This window comes from Alosa pseudoharengus, unplaced genomic scaffold, assembly GCF_046254945.1.
Source record: "Alosa pseudoharengus isolate Yale_2024_CS ecotype anadromous, Long Island Sound unplaced genomic scaffold, YU_APseudo_1.1 YU_APseudo_1.1_scf_16, whole genome shotgun sequence".
NCBI classification, from domain to species: Eukaryota; Metazoa; Chordata; class Actinopteri; order Clupeiformes; family Clupeidae; genus Alosa; species Alosa pseudoharengus.
In genome coordinates, this window is record NW_027468630.1 from 35,287,922 (window position 1) to 35,305,012 (window position 17,091).

At 42.2% G+C, this 17,091-nt stretch overlaps 1 protein-coding gene across 1 annotated transcript in view; it reads right to left on the reverse strand.

Annotated features, from left to right (window-relative positions):
• ap1g1 (adaptor related protein complex 1 subunit gamma 1) overlaps positions 1 to 17,091 on the reverse strand; it is a 39,489-nt gene that overhangs the window by 9,400 nt on the left and 12,998 nt on the right. The window contains exons 3-20 of the mRNA XM_076287871.1: positions 12,821 to 12,945; positions 12,220 to 12,361; positions 12,029 to 12,125; positions 11,245 to 11,321; positions 9,928 to 10,023; positions 4,783 to 4,863; positions 4,583 to 4,681; positions 4,427 to 4,482; positions 4,222 to 4,335; positions 3,953 to 4,093; positions 3,396 to 3,450; positions 2,986 to 3,108; positions 2,626 to 2,715; positions 2,346 to 2,470; positions 2,007 to 2,111; positions 1,588 to 1,729; positions 544 to 670; positions 117 to 218 (exon numbers count right to left, since the gene is read on the reverse strand). Of these exons, the coding sequence (XP_076143986.1) occupies positions 117 to 218; positions 544 to 670; positions 1,588 to 1,729; positions 2,007 to 2,111; positions 2,346 to 2,470; positions 2,626 to 2,715; positions 2,986 to 3,108; positions 3,396 to 3,450; positions 3,953 to 4,093; positions 4,222 to 4,335; positions 4,427 to 4,482; positions 4,583 to 4,681; positions 4,783 to 4,863; positions 9,928 to 10,023; positions 11,245 to 11,321; positions 12,029 to 12,125; positions 12,220 to 12,361; positions 12,821 to 12,945 (1,897 nt within the window). The remainder of the gene's footprint in view (positions 1 to 116; positions 219 to 543; positions 671 to 1,587; positions 1,730 to 2,006; positions 2,112 to 2,345; positions 2,471 to 2,625; positions 2,716 to 2,985; positions 3,109 to 3,395; positions 3,451 to 3,952; positions 4,094 to 4,221; positions 4,336 to 4,426; positions 4,483 to 4,582; positions 4,682 to 4,782; positions 4,864 to 9,927; positions 10,024 to 11,244; positions 11,322 to 12,028; positions 12,126 to 12,219; positions 12,362 to 12,820; positions 12,946 to 17,091) is intronic.

Consider the following 17,091-nt stretch of genomic DNA (forward strand, 5'->3'; position numbering starts at 1 on the left):
TTGGGGAGAGGGTACCACTTAGGACTGAACATGTGAGTCTACTGCACATTAACAGGAGGCTCGGAGGCCTCGTATGGATGGAGGCATGAGACGGGTGAAATGCGCGGTGCTCCTACCTGCTGCGGTGTCGTTAAACAGGGGTTGTGAGGACAGGCCGTCCAGGAGGAAGGGGGGCTGGGAGATGGGAGCAGAGGGAGCAGGGGCAGGGGTAGGACCACCTAGGGAGGGACAGAGGGGACAGGGACATGGGGAGAGGGGGAAGGAAGGGCAGAGGGATGGGGAGGAGGACAGAGATTATAAGAAAGCCATAAGAGTTGTTTTTTTTATTTTTTTTTTTAAAGATGGTCAATGTATGGCTGTGGAGAGAAGGCATGGTGAATGTTGGTGACATTCTAGAGGAGAGGAAGCTGGGATGTGCAAAATAGGATGCGTGGGAGAGAGTGGAGTGAGAGGATAACAGGGAAGGACATAAGTGTAAAAAGTACGTGTGTGAGGGGAGGAAAAGACAAAGAGCGAGCACAAGAGCAGAGAGAGAGGCGTTACCAGTCAGAGAGAGATCCCCAAGGAGATCCAGCAGCTCGCCTCCAGCAGAGGCAGGCTTGGTGGGTACAGAGGTCTGGATCACAGGAACCACGTCGTTGCCACCCAGCAGGTCCAACAGATCATTAGCCTGCAAGGAGAGTAGAGTCTCACACTGAGTGATGACAAGTCAGAGGCTTTCATGCACAGACAACATCTCTGCATGAAGTAACTGATGGTAAGCAGCTGTTCAGGAGTGCAGTTTCAATTCAAAGGTTCTGTAAATATAAACGATGTGTCCAGAAATTCAACACACAAGAGGTTTTTGGGTGGAAATGATTGGCATAACATGACATCTAAAATTAGGAGCTTAAGCTAAAACAGCTTCAAAACTTAATATTTCAGCCAAGCACATTGCTGAGCACACCAACTTCTACAGGCTAATCTTTAAAATGAAAGCTCTGCAGTTCAGTTACCAGCAGGGGTCTCACTTTGATCATATTGGTAGAGGCTTTAAACAAATTCCTCTGGTTAGTATGACACTAAGCATTTTGCACAAAAAAAAGTACTAGCAGTAGTTATAGTAGTAGTAATATTTTTTGCTTAATGCCATATCAGTATCCATGGCTAAATGATGGACAAAAGGTATAATAAATAGTATAATAAATAGTAAATGCAATCACACAGATAAAACAAATAAGTTAAATATATTTTATATAAAATATGCTTCACTAAAAAGGGTATACTACAATATTGAGATGATTTAGGTTATTCACCATTTAATAAAAATAAAAAAACATGCCTTAAATGTCCAGCTTATAAACTATTTGATCATATCTAGAAAGAAAACCGTAGCCTCTTATTGGCAAATAACAGAAGAAATCAAGAATCTTCGTAAACTCTACATATACACATGTTGTCAACCAAGCCCATAAATAATTAAACAACCTTTTTGATGGCATCATGTGACAAAAGAACCTACTTGCACAGTAAAGGGGAAGCTCTTTGAGGTGCTTCTTCCTGATTGGTCAACTGATTGGTGTGTGAGTTGGTGCACGGCCGTCTTACCTGACTGGCGGGTTGAGGGACAGCAGGTGTGAGTTTCGTGTCCAGTACAGCGGACTCCGTCTCCCCATTGGTCTGCACGATCTCTGTGGGGCCATTAGTGGAGGTCTTCTCCATAATAGGCATGCGCTCTAGTAAGGCAGGCCTTCAGTTCCAAATGGAAGGGAAACAAGAAGTTTTATTAACACACATAATTTAGAACAGACCAGAACTCATAACTAACATCAATAAAATGGTTCAGAATTGCTCAAGAGACAGTGATAAAATCAGCTATGATTCACAAAGACCAGTAGATTTAAGAAGATTAACCATCATCAGTCAACAATACAAAACTATATATTCCCAAATGGAAGAGAAACCCAGCTTGTTGGATCAGATGTCAGATGTGTAACTAGACTGGGTGAGCTTTCTGCTTAGCTTACCTCATGTGATCATATTTCTTGAAAAGTGCATTATACTCCACAGCCCTCTGCTGCAGCTCCACGTCTATACTACTCCCGTATATGGACACAACCTTCTTGATGCGGCTGCGGGTTAGAGAGACAAAACATACAGCTAAAATACATGTGCACACACATACACATTGAAATGTACTCATTACGTTATCTGGCAAATGCCCTCATTTAGATATATGGCAGAACATTTAGGTGCCTTTTGACTCTGGCCTTAAGCACTTTAGAATGACCCTAGTGTTCAAGGTTAATTGACAGCCCCTCGACATCTGGAGACGGAGTAGGACCTGCAGGAGGTATAATGCTTACTTTACACTGCTGAAGCGAGTCGAGAGCTTCATGATGGCAGTCAGGGAGTAACCACGGGTAACAGGGGTGGAGAGATTGGAGACGAGGAGGCCTTCCAACACATCCAATACCTCATCTTCAGTAACCTGCGACATATCAACAGACATTAGGAGTGAGGTCTATTTTCATCATTAATGTCTCCTGCTTGCCGTTCTTTAACCAGGTGCCCAGCAGAATATTTTTTTGTGGAAGGGACAGACCGTGGGGAAAGGCTGTAATCTAATCAAGTCACTCTTTGTACCTGGATGGGCTCCTCCTCTTCACACTGTCCTGACACCAGCAGGTCTCCGTACTCCCCTATGCACCAGGACGCCACCTGCACCAGAGGTTGCTGTGGACGACCAAGTCAATGGTAAGGATCAGAAATCTCAAAATGAGTACCTCTAAGCTTAGATGATCACCTGGACCACCGTGTCTGGACCATGAATATGTCCAGAAATGTATTGACATAATAATCTATATTTATGCAGGTACAAAAATGTCACATTAAGAAACGACAGATATTTGCTTTAACCAACAGCATTCTCATGGTGTGAGTATTGTGTTGTGCTTTAGTATTTTCCAGGTGATTCCTACTTTCCACAGGGAAAAGGATGTGTACCTGTGAGATGTCATCTAGCAGTGCTTTGTAGAGTCTCTGCACAGTGTAAGCATGCATCTCCACACTGTTCGTGATCAGCTGGATCAGGTTGGGGACGGAATCGTCCCGGACATAGCTCCCCGCCTGGGGAAAACAACAATAACAATATAAGGCTTTAGGCCTACGTGCCAGTTGCATTGCCCTTGACACTGGCTATATAATGCTAACATGCTGGACGCGTTCCATAAGACAGATGGGCTTCGGCCAGTAAAGGACGCTGCTGTCAGAAATTGAGGTCATCATACTCAATCTTTCAGTCGATGGATCACACTCACTATCATCATGCAACAGCCTGGCAGCCACAGCAACAACATGAACTTAGCAACACCCTCCCAAAAGCACACAACACCCCCCAGAATTAAGGCATTTACCGTAGTCAGGACCCTCATGATCGTGTCTATGTGCCATCTCTTGGAGGGTGCGTACCTGGGGAGAAAAGAGAGGAGCCTGTGTGTTAAGACAGCCAGGTGACTGGACACACAAGAGCATATCAACAAGCCGTTCTGTCTTGGGCTCTAATTCAGGCTGTCAGACTGGAATGGTGTCAGCAACGCCAGGCTCTGACGATGGATCACTCATTTTATCCTCACACAGCACTTTAATAGGTCACTGATTTAGCTACTCCCTCATGCCTGTACAGCAGGGCTCCTGAAGGTGGTGTTAACACAGCACTGCACTAGTAGCACTACTTCAATCCTCTGGCTTTGGCACTGCAGTGTGCTGGGTAATGAGGCTTACTGGCTTGCAGAGGGGTTTTAAAGACTTCCTTCCAGCCTGGCAAGGCACTCTGAGGTTCATGGCTTCACAGACATGTATGCTGTGGATCTCATCTCTCTGTTCCAGTGGCAGTGTCCACAATCAGCCATCCTTCTAACAAACACGCACAGGAACGCAACTCCATGTAGAACAGACAGCTACACAGACTTACTTCTCGGCGGCCAGGAACACTCCAGATGCACAGTCGGCTTTGAACTCCGGGTCGCACGAGTCCAGGAAGTAGAGCAGCTCCTTCATCATGCCCCGTATGTTGTTGCCGTTGACCAGGGCAAAACTCAGCTCCATCGCCCGCCTTTGAGGAGGAGAAGGAGGAGGAGGAGAGGAAGGGCAGGATGTTACGGTGATAATTCAAACAGCCACATCCCCAACAGACAAGTGCAGTGTCAACTCATACAGTATATGGGTCTAAGTGCTGCTCACCGCTTGATCGAAACGTCTAAATCTTTCAAGCAGTCCACAATGGTGCTCCGATGCCTCTGCACAGCGTTGTGGTCTGTCTGCACGGTCTTCAGTAGAGACGTCAGCGCAACATATCTGTGCATGGAAATGGAGGCCAGTCATGATTGCTGGATTTTGGGTCAAAGGGATATTTCTGTGCACTTTACCCAGAGGATGTGGTACGAACCTGATGTTTTTATCATTGTTGAGTAGGAAGCGTCCAAGGATGTTAATGGCCAACACCTGGCAACAAACAACAATGTATTATTGACTTGCAATAGGAAGACAAGAGCTAGTCTTCAAATAAGAAACCGCACACTAAAACCTTGAAAACCACACTTACCCTTAATCCACTTTCTGATTTGATGTCCATAATGGTTAGAACCGTCTCATAGAGAATTGCATTGCCTACATTTTTACTTGTTTCTGTATTGGTCGCAACCTACAAATGGAACGCAAATCATGAATTGCACAGAAATCCTGAATGAGAGAAACCAAAGGATTATGTTGCAGGCCATCAATCACATAGTCTGAAAGCCTCACCTGTGCAAGAATGTCATTCATAGCTTCACTGGAGTCATCATCCCCTTTGCCTAGAATTCTCAGTAGCCTCAATATTCGCACCTAAAATGGAAAATGGGATGTCTGTTAGTCCACAGACAAAGCCATGCACATCACTTCCATCTGCACCTGAAATAGCCATTACCTTCTTCAGTAGTACTGCATGATTAATCTAATCTCAATCACAATGTCAGCCTGTGTGATTGTATAATCGCATAAAAGGCTGGTTAGCAGCTAATCTAAGAGGACAGATTCATTATGTGTGGCTGTCAGAATAAGAAAAGAGTATCAACAGACTCAGGTTCTGACGATGGATCACTCTTTCTTCTCATCACTCAGCTGTATTAAATTATCCTTAAGCCATCCCACAGACAGAGGTGGGCACAAATGCATCAAAAACCATTTTGTTACAAACTACAAATACAGGCTCATAAAATGTAACAAAATAAAATACAAAATACTGACGTGAAAAACATGTTAATTAGTAATTTGAAAATACAAAAATACCCACACAATAATCATGGTATACCAACTTTTAAAAGAAACTACAAGGCATATTATTGAAAATGTATACCCAAAGAGACAAAAAAATACTATTTTCTGATTGCCTAGTAGAGGGCTATTAATTCTGTACATTGGGCTCCTAGGAAGTAGATCTGGTAAAAAAAAAAAAATCAGCCCCATATCAATGTAAACGATGATTGAACTGACAAGAAACAGACTTCGCAACAGTGGAATCAACTGTAACTTAGCAAACTACTAGGGATGTAACGATTACCGGTATAATGGTAAACCGCGATAAAAATGTTGACGATAACAATTACCGTTTTCATTTCAAAAATCATGATTATCACGGTTGATTACCGCGGTGTGGAAACCTTGTGTTTAATCCTTCCCAGCTTCATCCGAGCCTGCTTTTGACATACAGTAGGCCTGGTACAATGAAACAAAACTGGTACCTAACTGATTCTGTTGTCTAATTGATGGTTTTAACTACGATTCGTATTAGGCTACTCCTGAATTTAAAAGGCGGAACTTTTTCACCGCAAAATGTGCACTGTATCACGTAGCCACTCTGCATCTTTTTATATTCGCGTCCACATTAAATCCATTCCCCTCACGTTATCAGGAGAATACAGTAGCCTAAAGTTTTATTTTGAACGCTTACTTTGGTCTCACTCATTGCATCCAAATAACAGAAATAGCAAACTCCAAGTTATGGTAGGGTAAGTTAAGCTATAAGCACATAGCCAATTAAACATGAAGAAAAAAGTGAACGGGACACTTTTTGAAACTATTTCAGCTTGTGTAGGCCTATCAGTGCTTTCTGAACACACTTTTAAAAATACCGTGATAATACCGAAAACCGTGATAATTTTGGTCACTATAACCGTGAGGTTAAATTTTCATACCGTTACATCCCTACAAACTACCCACCATAATTTCGTTAACCAATGAATGTAGTACGACAAATTTAACAGGTCGGCCTCTTTTTGCAAACTGAACTGCATTTCCCTTTTTGTGCTATAAATGCATGCCTATTGCCTGCATACATGACTGGCAACATAGTGGACAAACAGAATAACATCCTGTAAGGTGTCCCGATATACAGAATTAATTAACTTGGTGAAGAACTGTGGTAATGCGCCATGACACAAAGTGCCCGTTACACGTGCATTATCTTCTGATGCCCGAACACAGGTGCGTCCTTTATTCCGCTTATACCACCGTTACCACAGATGCGTTGTGTTTAATTTTCTGCCGCAATTGTCACTCTAACGGTCTTCTTTGTAGAACTACTTTACACCACACAGACTAATTTCTCAACTTACAGGACAAACTACCATTACTAGTTCTAAGTAGGGCTCTAACGATATGCTATTCGAAACCGAAATCGCAGCACTCATATCCACAAACCTGTGTCGCAGTGTGAAAAGGCAGAACCGCGACACACACGGCCGCATAAGCAACACACATCTCCCCCTCTCCTACTTACTTGCTCTTGCTCTCCCTCCCCCTCCCTCCTTGGAAACGCGCGACTCGGCCAACATAATCCAAATAAACATTCACAATCGTGAAAGCAAGAACGCATAGAAGACGACTAGCTAAATTACTATTAAATCCAGGGGGGCGCTGTGGTGCAACAGGCTACATCGACCATACCATGTACGGGTCCAGGTGCCCACGGGGACCCAGGTTCGAGTCCAGATCCCACCCCATCTCTCTCCCCCACTCCTTCCTGTCACTCTTCACTGTCCTATCCGAATAAAGGCAAAAAGCCCAAAAAATATACTTAAAAAAAAATAAATAAATAAAATAAAAAAAATTACTATTAAATCCTCTTAGCATCATTAGCATGCTGCACATATTTGTTTAAAACTCTTGCATTCAAGCTGACTGATTATCTCAATACCAATTTTTCCCAAAAGAGCCTGTCCCAAGGAGAACAAGTATTACCTTGAAACTTAAACACACATGGGGATACGGAACAGTCCAATCAGTAGACTATGATAAGCTAGCCAACTATGCTACTTTGTTTAAAATATTTCCAGGCTTCAACCAGACAGCTGAATTAAAAAGGTAGAGTTGTAATAGAAATAGTAGGCCTAGGCTATAGGCTAATCTGCATAAAGTGTGCTGTCATAAATATCAGACATTCAGTATTCTAAAGGTAGGCTATTGAAATGTTCTTTAATAAAATGTCTCGTATTGAACCGTGGGTCAAAAATCATGATACAAACCAAATCGTGAGGTTGGTGTGTCTTTACAGCCCTAGTTCTAAGGTAGGGATGTAACGATTACCGGTATAATGATAAACCGTGATAAAAATGTTGACGATAACAATTACCGTTTTCTTTTGAAATATCATAATTATCACGGTTGATTATCACGGTGTTGAAACCGTGTGTTTAATCCTTCCCAGCTTCATCCAAGCCTGCTTTTGACATACAGTAGGCCTGGTACAATGAAGCAAAATTGGTACCCTACTGATTCTGTTGTCTAGCCTAATTGATGGTTTTAACTGCGAATTGGATTAGGCTACACCTGATTTTAAAAGGCGGAACATTTTCACCGCAAAACTTGCACTGTAACATTTGCACTCTGCGTCTTTTTATGTTCGCGTGCACATTAAATCTATTCCACTCACGTTATCAGAAGAACACAGTAGCCTAAAGTTTTATTTCGAACACTTACTTTGGTCTCACTCAGGGTAGGAATTTCACGGCGGCCACGTTTTTGCCCCTTGTGTTGGCCGTGATGTCCCTTTGAAAATCAGAGGTTTACAGTCCACGGTGCCCTTGGTGCCCTTCTTTTAATATTCTGCTTTGCATCCTACTAATAGCGAATTTTATTTAGCCTATGGCCTGTCAAAATAATCTTAGCATTCACAGCGCAAATTAATTTATTTTACGCAGTGGAGAAAGTGACAGCGCAAGAAAGAAAGTGCGTCTAAATTCACCTATTCTTCTCAGTTGAACTACTCGCGAAGTAGCCTACGCATCACACAGACATCACAAGTATCACATGAAAGAGCTTTTTCTCAGCTTTTAAACGATGTTAGCCGCGAATTGCTGTGGTGAACAGTTCGCGAGAAACGTAAGTAATATAATTAAATTTAATCATAAATTCTACTGGTTTTCGTCCATCTCCCTACCCATTCCTCTCGATGCAATACTTCACGAACCTTTCGTTTAACACATGACAAACCATATATCAGAATAAACAGCAGACCTTACCGAACATAAAGGTGGTAAGCAGTCCCCTGTACGGTTAGCCGTTCCAGAGTAATCCACTTTTTAATTTGCAGTACATTTCGACATGCATGGATGTCTCCAAATTTGGGCTTTAAGTTTTACAATGTGTTTAAATTTTTCCACATGATTTCATAACGGGCCAAATACAAAATAAATTTTACAAATATCGCCTATATATCGGTAAATCAGAGGACAGCTGACTAAGAGTTTGTGAAAGTAGATCACAAAATGCTAAGCATGCATCTAGGCTATTTGAGTTTCTTAAAGCTGAACTGTGCTTAAATTGTTCAATACATGATTTCATAACAGGCCAAATATAAAATAAATGTTAAATATAGCCTAGATATCTGTAAATATTAGATGTTCAGATGATTTGCAGTTCTATATAATATGTCATGTTTCATGTTTTTGTAATGTTTCATACAGTGATGCAGGTCTACTGCAGTGAATAGGCTATACAACTTTGATATTTTTTATAGCCTATGTGGCCTTTGTGCCCTCCACCAAATATGCCCAACTGAAGGCCAAGTCGCCTTGCCCCCAGAATGGTGAAATTCCAAGCCTGGTCTCACTCATTGGATCCAAATAACAGTAATAGCAACCTCCAAGTCATGGTAGGGTAAGTTAAGCGATAAGCACATAGCCAATTAAACATGAAAAACTGAACGGGACTCTTTTTGAAACTATTTCAGCTTGTGTAGGCCTATCAGTGCTTTCTGAACATATTGAACACACTTTTAAAAATACCGTGATAATACCGAAAACCGTGATAATTTTGGTCACTATAACCGTGAGGTTAAATTTTCATACCGTTACATCCCTATTCTAAGGTTACATCTACAGTAGGCCGCATCAGTTTTGATCTGGATTATCGGGTCAAATCCGATTCGCGACCACCAGGGGAAATGAACTTGTTGGTTTACTAGCCTGTAGTAATAGTAATTTAGATGAAAAAATTACCAGCCAGACATATTTTTTAACATTGATACGGTGATAAGCAGCTGTTTTCCACACGCCAAAGTGGCGCAGTACCTGCCATAATTCAGCCGCCAATACAAAAATATACTCAGCATCGGCGCTTGGTGGGTGCTAATTTTGACCCCTGTGTACAAGTGAAATGGGGCCGAAAAACTGGAACTACCTCATAGGTGTGCAAATCAATGTCTGAAAAATTATTCACATTCTAAAGAGCGCGTCACAATAGGAAATTCAACCAAGCAGTTGTATAAATAGTGAATATCAATATGGCTATTTACTAGTGCACTACATAGTGATCAACTGAACATCCTGAGTGCAGGTGCAAAAATCAGTGCAAGTGTAATAAATGGGTTGGGTTGTTAACAGGCCCGGTGGTTCTGGCCCAGGCACTCACCTGCAAGAAGGGGTCGCTAATGCCGGACACATCGTGCTCGGGCGAATACCCAGACATGATCAGGTTCTTCAGGATTCTTACCAGCTGTGGGACCAGCTGGAAGAGAGCCAAGGAGACAAGAGAACAGCAGTGTCAGCAAGGTGGGAGAGGCTCCGCACATCCAGCACCACCACTCACGACACGTGTCTTACACACACACACACACACACACAGACATGACCGAGGAGGAGGGAGGGGGGTTACAAACATGTCAACGCAAAGAACCAGGGGAGGGGGAAAAACGTCCAAATGTTTAGCGCTAGTAAACATTTTCTCTCATCTGCTGAGTCACAGCGATCAGGTTGATGTGATTCTTCACTTCAGTCATTTGGTTAGCAAGTCTACGCTAATAACATGATTGTACACTTTGATACGACCATTTAAGGAGTATAATAATTTCAATCCATGATTCTTTTTTGTATTGAGAACATTTGAGTACAAAGTTTCAATCAATAGTCACATTTCAGTGTACTCTACTATCAATTTGTCATGTTTGAAATATAACCTCTTTGTTTGTGAACACCGCATGTGATTTGTTATTGTTTACACCACTATATAATACTTCTAGATATGGTGACACATGAATATGGTCTACAACACCAAAGTTAGTCTAATGGTGAGAGTTGGACATTGGTGAATAATTACATTAACTAATGCACAAATGTAGACATGGCATTAAGAGAAAATAAAGGCAAAATAAACATGACCAGGACAAAATTATAAAGACATAACTTTCAAACGGAATTTGACTATGACAACGGTGACCACGTGAAGTGATTTGTTTTGGTTGTTATTGTTGTGGAGAGCATGCACCAGCTACGAAACCAGAATGTCCTCTTACCTTCTCATTCTAACACAATGCAGGAATTGTAACAAGGACAAATGACAGAAAAAATATGAGGTAGATGTTAGGGGGGGAAAACTGGAGAAGAGAAAGTCACTTTCAGAGCGCTTAAAAAATAATGTTACGGTCATGAACATGAGGGGTGGATAGGCAGAGCAGTTTAGACTGAAGTGGGGGAGGGGGGGGGGCAGGAGATAAGAGAGAGAGGATAGAGGAAGAGGATCTATACAGACAATATTGTGCACCTCCAATGGAAAGCATAAAACCCTTTTAGTATACTCATATCAATCCTATTAGAACGGCTAAGTGGGGTCAATACATGTGGATTAAGCCGCTACCACTGGTGTGACACTACTGGTTAATTACAGTTCTCATCTAGTAGTGTTTTACTGCTACAATACAATAAAGGGGAGGAGATGAGAGCTGTGTCTTACCTTTCTGAAGTGTGAAAGCATATCTGGACTTCTCTCACACATTTCAGTGAGCAGAACCACAGATGTGTGGAGGACACCTGGAGAGCCACAAACACACACACACACAACCTAATGAGTCATTCAAGTGCTACAGACCAATGCATACAGTATATTAAAAGTATTACAAAAGATGGAATCAGTTTCTCAGACATAGATTAAGCCTAGTCCTAGACTAAAGCTTTTTTTTTTTTTTTTAACATTAAGAGATTTTCATAGACGTTTTCCTTTAGTCTAAGAGTAGGCTTAATCCATGTACAGGTCACTAAGCATTTCAACAGCAGAATAATCTATGGGTCAGTGTTCACAAACCGTTGCTCACAATCAACCTAAAAATCTTATCTTGCCTTCTGAGAAACAGTGAAGGAAACCACTAAAGCAGGTCCAGTAGATCTGGTCATGCAGATCTTGCCCCCCAATGCAAAGAACTATGCAAACGCCAGGGCTGGGCAAGATTAAGCATTTCCTTCCTTTAATATACATGACTTGCAAAAAGCTGCATCAAGAGAGAAATGCCCTGGGCAGGAAACTCTACAGTACTGTGACATTTGAAAGGTATCAAGCAGGAACAACTAACAATAAAAAAAAAAAACAATGAAATCTTTTTTAAACAAGAAGAATAACGGGTAGTGAAGGATGGTAGCGTCCCAGAAGAGTAAATCTAGTGCAAGACTCATTTCTAAACTGAGTGGATAGCTCTGGCACAGCACTCCTGAATGGCCTTTTGAGTGAGAGCTGTGTGTCTCACCGTGGTTCTTCTCGCTGAGCAGGTTTTTCGTCGCTGGGAGGAACATCTCCATCAGCTCTGGGACCTTCCTGATAACGTGGACAGCACACAGCGCCGCCTGTGGCACAGAAGAAAACACAAATTGGTAAGACGAGGTCAAAGGTCACACATCTTCACAAGAGCAAAAAACATGGCACTTCGCTAAGGCGTACCTTTTTCCTCAGGTAGGAGTTTGATGTTTTGAGGAGCTTCTCCACCTCTCCAGCCAGATCACGACACATCTCCGACGAGCCCATGCAGCCAAGGGTGCACAAGGCCAAGCCCTGCACATACTGTGTGCTGTGGTTCAGGTCACTGGGAAACCACAAGCAAACAGACATGAGCAACCATTAAGCCAGTACAGAAAAGAGGACATTTTAAGTATATGATGCAACATAGACTGGGGTGCCGCAGACTTCAGTGGTCACAGAGGGACGGGCGGAGGAAACGGAGGACAGAAGCAAAGGCAGCTGGTCAGGCAGGTTTTTTGGGCCGAGCCCACATCACACTGCATCAGCACACGCTGGGGAATAGCGCTGAGGTTTTTTGGCAGCAGCTCTTAGCACATCACACCCCTACTCACTCCATCCCTCACACACAAACAAACACACACACACACACTCCATCCCACACACACACGCAAATGTTCCATCCCTCATATAAAAACACACGCTCGCTCATTCCATCCCTGACACACACACACACACACACACACACACAGGCAGCTGTGCTCGACAGCAGGCCATTTAGCTAAGATGTGACGCTCGCACTCACTTCTTGATGCAGTTTGTCATTAGTAGATGGACGTCCTGCCTCTCATCCAGCAGCAACATGGCCCCCAAGTACCCTATCCGCTTGTCAGTGAACTTCTGGGATGCAATCAGCTTCAGGCACTCCAACTGCAGGAGGGAAATCACTTTGTCAGTTAATTTCAACTATAAGGAAGAGACATACGACTAGGGTTGGGCACAGAAACCCGGTTCTAATATGCCACCGGCGCCGACGCAAACGGTAGAAACGACATCGAATAACAATGTGGATTTCGGTGCCTCATTTTGATGCCACTTAATGTTTTTTAATACAAGGCATCACTGAACGTCTTGCTCTGATAGCACCACATCCAGATACAGTTAGCTAACATAAACACTAGATGTAGCTTAAAGCAGAGGGGTGCACCACATAGGCTAGTGGACAGTGTTTGATAACTCACGTGCTCGCATGTCAAGTAGCCTACTTTAAAGTGCCCATATTATGGACAAATGACTTTATCTGGGATATGGGGTGTTATTTTGGGTCTCTGGTGCTTCCATGCGTACAAACTTGGGGGGAAAAAAACATCCATGCTGTTATGAGTGAGATACGGGTTTCTGAATGTATCCTGTCTTCAGTCTCCAGATAAGCTGTTCAAAATCGGCAGGGCAGTCTACGTCATGAATATTCCCACCCACCACCCCCTCCCATTAGTTGCAATTAGGCTCGGCAGTTTTAAGTTTGGGAACCTCTGGCCTAGCCTATGCTGGAAGTGACGCAGGCCATCCGGTAAAAGGCAGCCAATTTCACAAATGCTTTTAAACTTTTGAATAGGATACATCAACTCTAGTGGGCTTATATACCGACCCAAATTAAGTTTTATAATCATTTTTTTAATCATTTAACATTGTTAGGCCATGTTACATCATACATGCAGGTGTCTGAATTGATTCTGCTATGGTTATTGTATTTACAGGGCTCCAGAGTGCGACCAATTTAGTCGCAGCTATTCGAGAGAGGAAAAAGTGTCCGCATTGAAACTCTACCTTTGGTTCAATAACAGATACATATTTGGCCAATATCATGGTTTAAACAAATCACAGATAGTGAAGGGCGGGACCTCCCCTCTGATTGGCCGTGGCCCAGTGCCTGTGTGTAAATTTGAAAATGCGTGTGCTGCAGAGAGAGAGAGAGAGAGAAAGAGAGAGAAAGAGAGAGAGAGAGAAAGAAAGAGAGAGAGAGAAAGAGAGAAAGAGAGAAAGAGAGAGAGAGAGAGAGAGAGACCCGTCAGATCAACAGAGTGGATGTAGTTGCATTACAGTGTGGTCACATAGGACGAGATAAATGTCCCATCTCCCCACTGCCTTTCAGTGGATGGCAGAAGCAAACCGATCAGACGAGCCCGAGATGATGATCAAGTTTATCGTTGCCTACGATAGGCCTAGTGAAACTTCCCTTCACCAAGTTCAGTCCGAAATGATTATTCACCAGAAAAATAGTTTGAACGTGAACCCGACGTACAGGAATGCCACTTGCGCCAAATTTATAGGAGTCATTGCAGATGAAAAGACGTCTTAAAATTGCGAACAAGGCCTTCCCGAACGACAGAGATACAGATATCGCCGAAAAGGAGTGTGTCATTGACCGCAGTTACATGCAGAGAGTAACCCGGTTTTCAACAGCAATATTCGTTTTGCGCGCAAGTTGTGTAAACTCATTCTGATGGCATCAATCAATTTAATCCGGTATTTGGCGCAAACCGAATATCGCTGCTACATTTAAAGCCTGAATATTCCCTGCATGTATAACTGTGGTCATTGTGTACGGTGAATTGAATGGACACATTTAGATCGAGCATGGCAAGTCATTGCAATAGCCTATAATAATAGGCCTACCACTTTGGTAATGCATTAACCATAGTGATGTTCTTATTGAACATTTTAAAATACTAAAATTAAAAAGTAATATGCATTGTGGGGCTGTCAAATGATTAAATATAATAATGAATAAATAAAAATCCCCCAGGCTACTTGGAACATCTCTTTAAATTGTGCTCAAATACATTTCTATAGAAGATGCTAGCATGGCAAGCTGGTTTAGCCAAGGCCTAAAGATCATGAAGGATAGTATGTAAGACATTGAGCCATGAGATGTGCAGTTTGAAGCCCTTAAAAGACGTGCACTGTTAATTTACTCACTGTTATTTTTATTTAATTAATCTTGAGATGTTTTAAGTTTAGATTTCAGCTCAGTGAAGCACTTAAAGCACCAACACTTCATTAAGTTACTTTTCTTGTAGAATTGTAAATCATAAGTCATAGGACAACCTATATAGGACGGTAATTAAAGAAAAAAAGTGAACCTGCTGCGGTGTTAAATGCGATGTGGTTGAAAATTTGGGTGCACCTAACGTTTGTGCTGGTGCACCTAAGAAAAAAAGTTAGGCGCACCAGTGCAACCAGTGCAAAAAGTTAGTCTAGTGCCTTGATTTAGCAGACGTTTCGGCTAAACTCCAATAATTTGACTATTTAGGCCACTTTACTACGAAAACTCAAACAGAACCATCAATGACGTTTGTCACACATTCTTTATTATTCCTGCATAACAAGTTGCATTTTATCACTGGCAGTCGGAGGCTTTCTGGTGGAGAATCCTCCAAACCCCATGTCATCAACACGACTACTCGTAATCCCTGGCTTCTCATGCTGCCCGTTCACGTAAACATGGAATCAGTTCCGGAGTGGGGCGTGGCCAACAACAGCTCATTTGCATTTAAGGCAACGGGCACCAGAAACAGCCTATTCTGAAAGGGACTGAAACAGGCAAGAATGAAGCTGCTGATAATGTATAATCTGAGGGTATTTTTTGCCAACAGCTTCAGGGACATGTTTTGTGCAACCCATAGGCCTATTTTGACTTGTTGAAAAATAGTCATAATATGGGCACTTTAAAGTAATATCACAAGCTCTTGTGCTATTGGCTATGAGACAACATCAACGGCATACTTTACACAATAACCTTGCTAATGTGCTTACTGGTCTCTATTTGAAATGTTATCAGCAAAGTTGTAATGTGAAAACTTTGTTTCACAGTGTTCCAAACAACATAATGAGATGGCATTAATCTTTCATGTGCAAGAGGCCCATATAGCATCACAATGAATATGAAGATCATGCTAAATGTATGCTTGCAAACACATCAATATGTAGGTTACAAACATACCTCTGCATTGATATCCCTGAGCTATCAAAGATCCTACAGAGCCATCTTCTTATGTTATAGCTAATTAAGAAGCTCTGCCTATGCTAGTGCATAGTTGCTGTTAAAATGCCTACTAGCGCTGGGAATCAAAACACTTAAACACCGGCATATGTAACATGTTTAAAACTATTGCGTGTTATGGGGGAAGACATTAAATTTCTTGAAGCATTTGGGAACACACTGAATGAACTTGTATGCAGAGTCCCTCAACGTTAGATTAGGTTACTTGCAAATGCCATTGTCCATGACCTGGCAGTTCCATGGTAAGCCGTTTTAACATACCTTATGGCAAGCCGCCTACACTTGATAAACTTGAAAGCATATATTACAATTGACCTGTCGCTATGCCCCGCCCCCCATTGTTACCGTGTGAAAACTCGGACAAACAAACCAGACTTGATTAGAAATACATTGTGGATAATGGCAGCTGACAGTATATGAAAGCAGGCTTTGAGGACGTTTTGGTGGTTAAAGGATTTACTATCCTCCAGAAGCTATCAAAAGGGACTTAATTATGCTATGGAGAGGTGTATTCAAAACTTTAGAATACATACAAGGTGACAAGCAGTTGTGGCAAGTAGCCGTGCAAATCACCGCGCAAAAACCACTGACTTTAATGCTAGCTAGCTAGCTAGTGGAAGATTGATAATAAGATATGTTAGGTTACGTTAATATTTGATGTAGTAAGAATATAATAGTTGGTTAATGAGCATTTTCATCTTGGTTTTTAACAGGGAACCTGTGCCCACGTTGTTGGCTTAGTAGCCTACATTATGTCGAGCTGTTGCAAACGCGAGAGACGTCTTTCATTAAGTTACTTTTCTTGTAGAATTCTAAATCATAAGTCATAGGACAACCTATAGGACAGTAATTAAGGGAAAAAAGTGAACCTGCCTCGGTGTTAAATGCGATGTGGTTGAAAATTTGGGTGCACCTAACTTTTGTGCTGGTGCACCTAAGAAAAAAAGTTAGGCGCACCAGTGCAACCAGTGCAAAAAGTTAGTCTGGAGCCCTGCCTATGGAGTTGTCCGAGC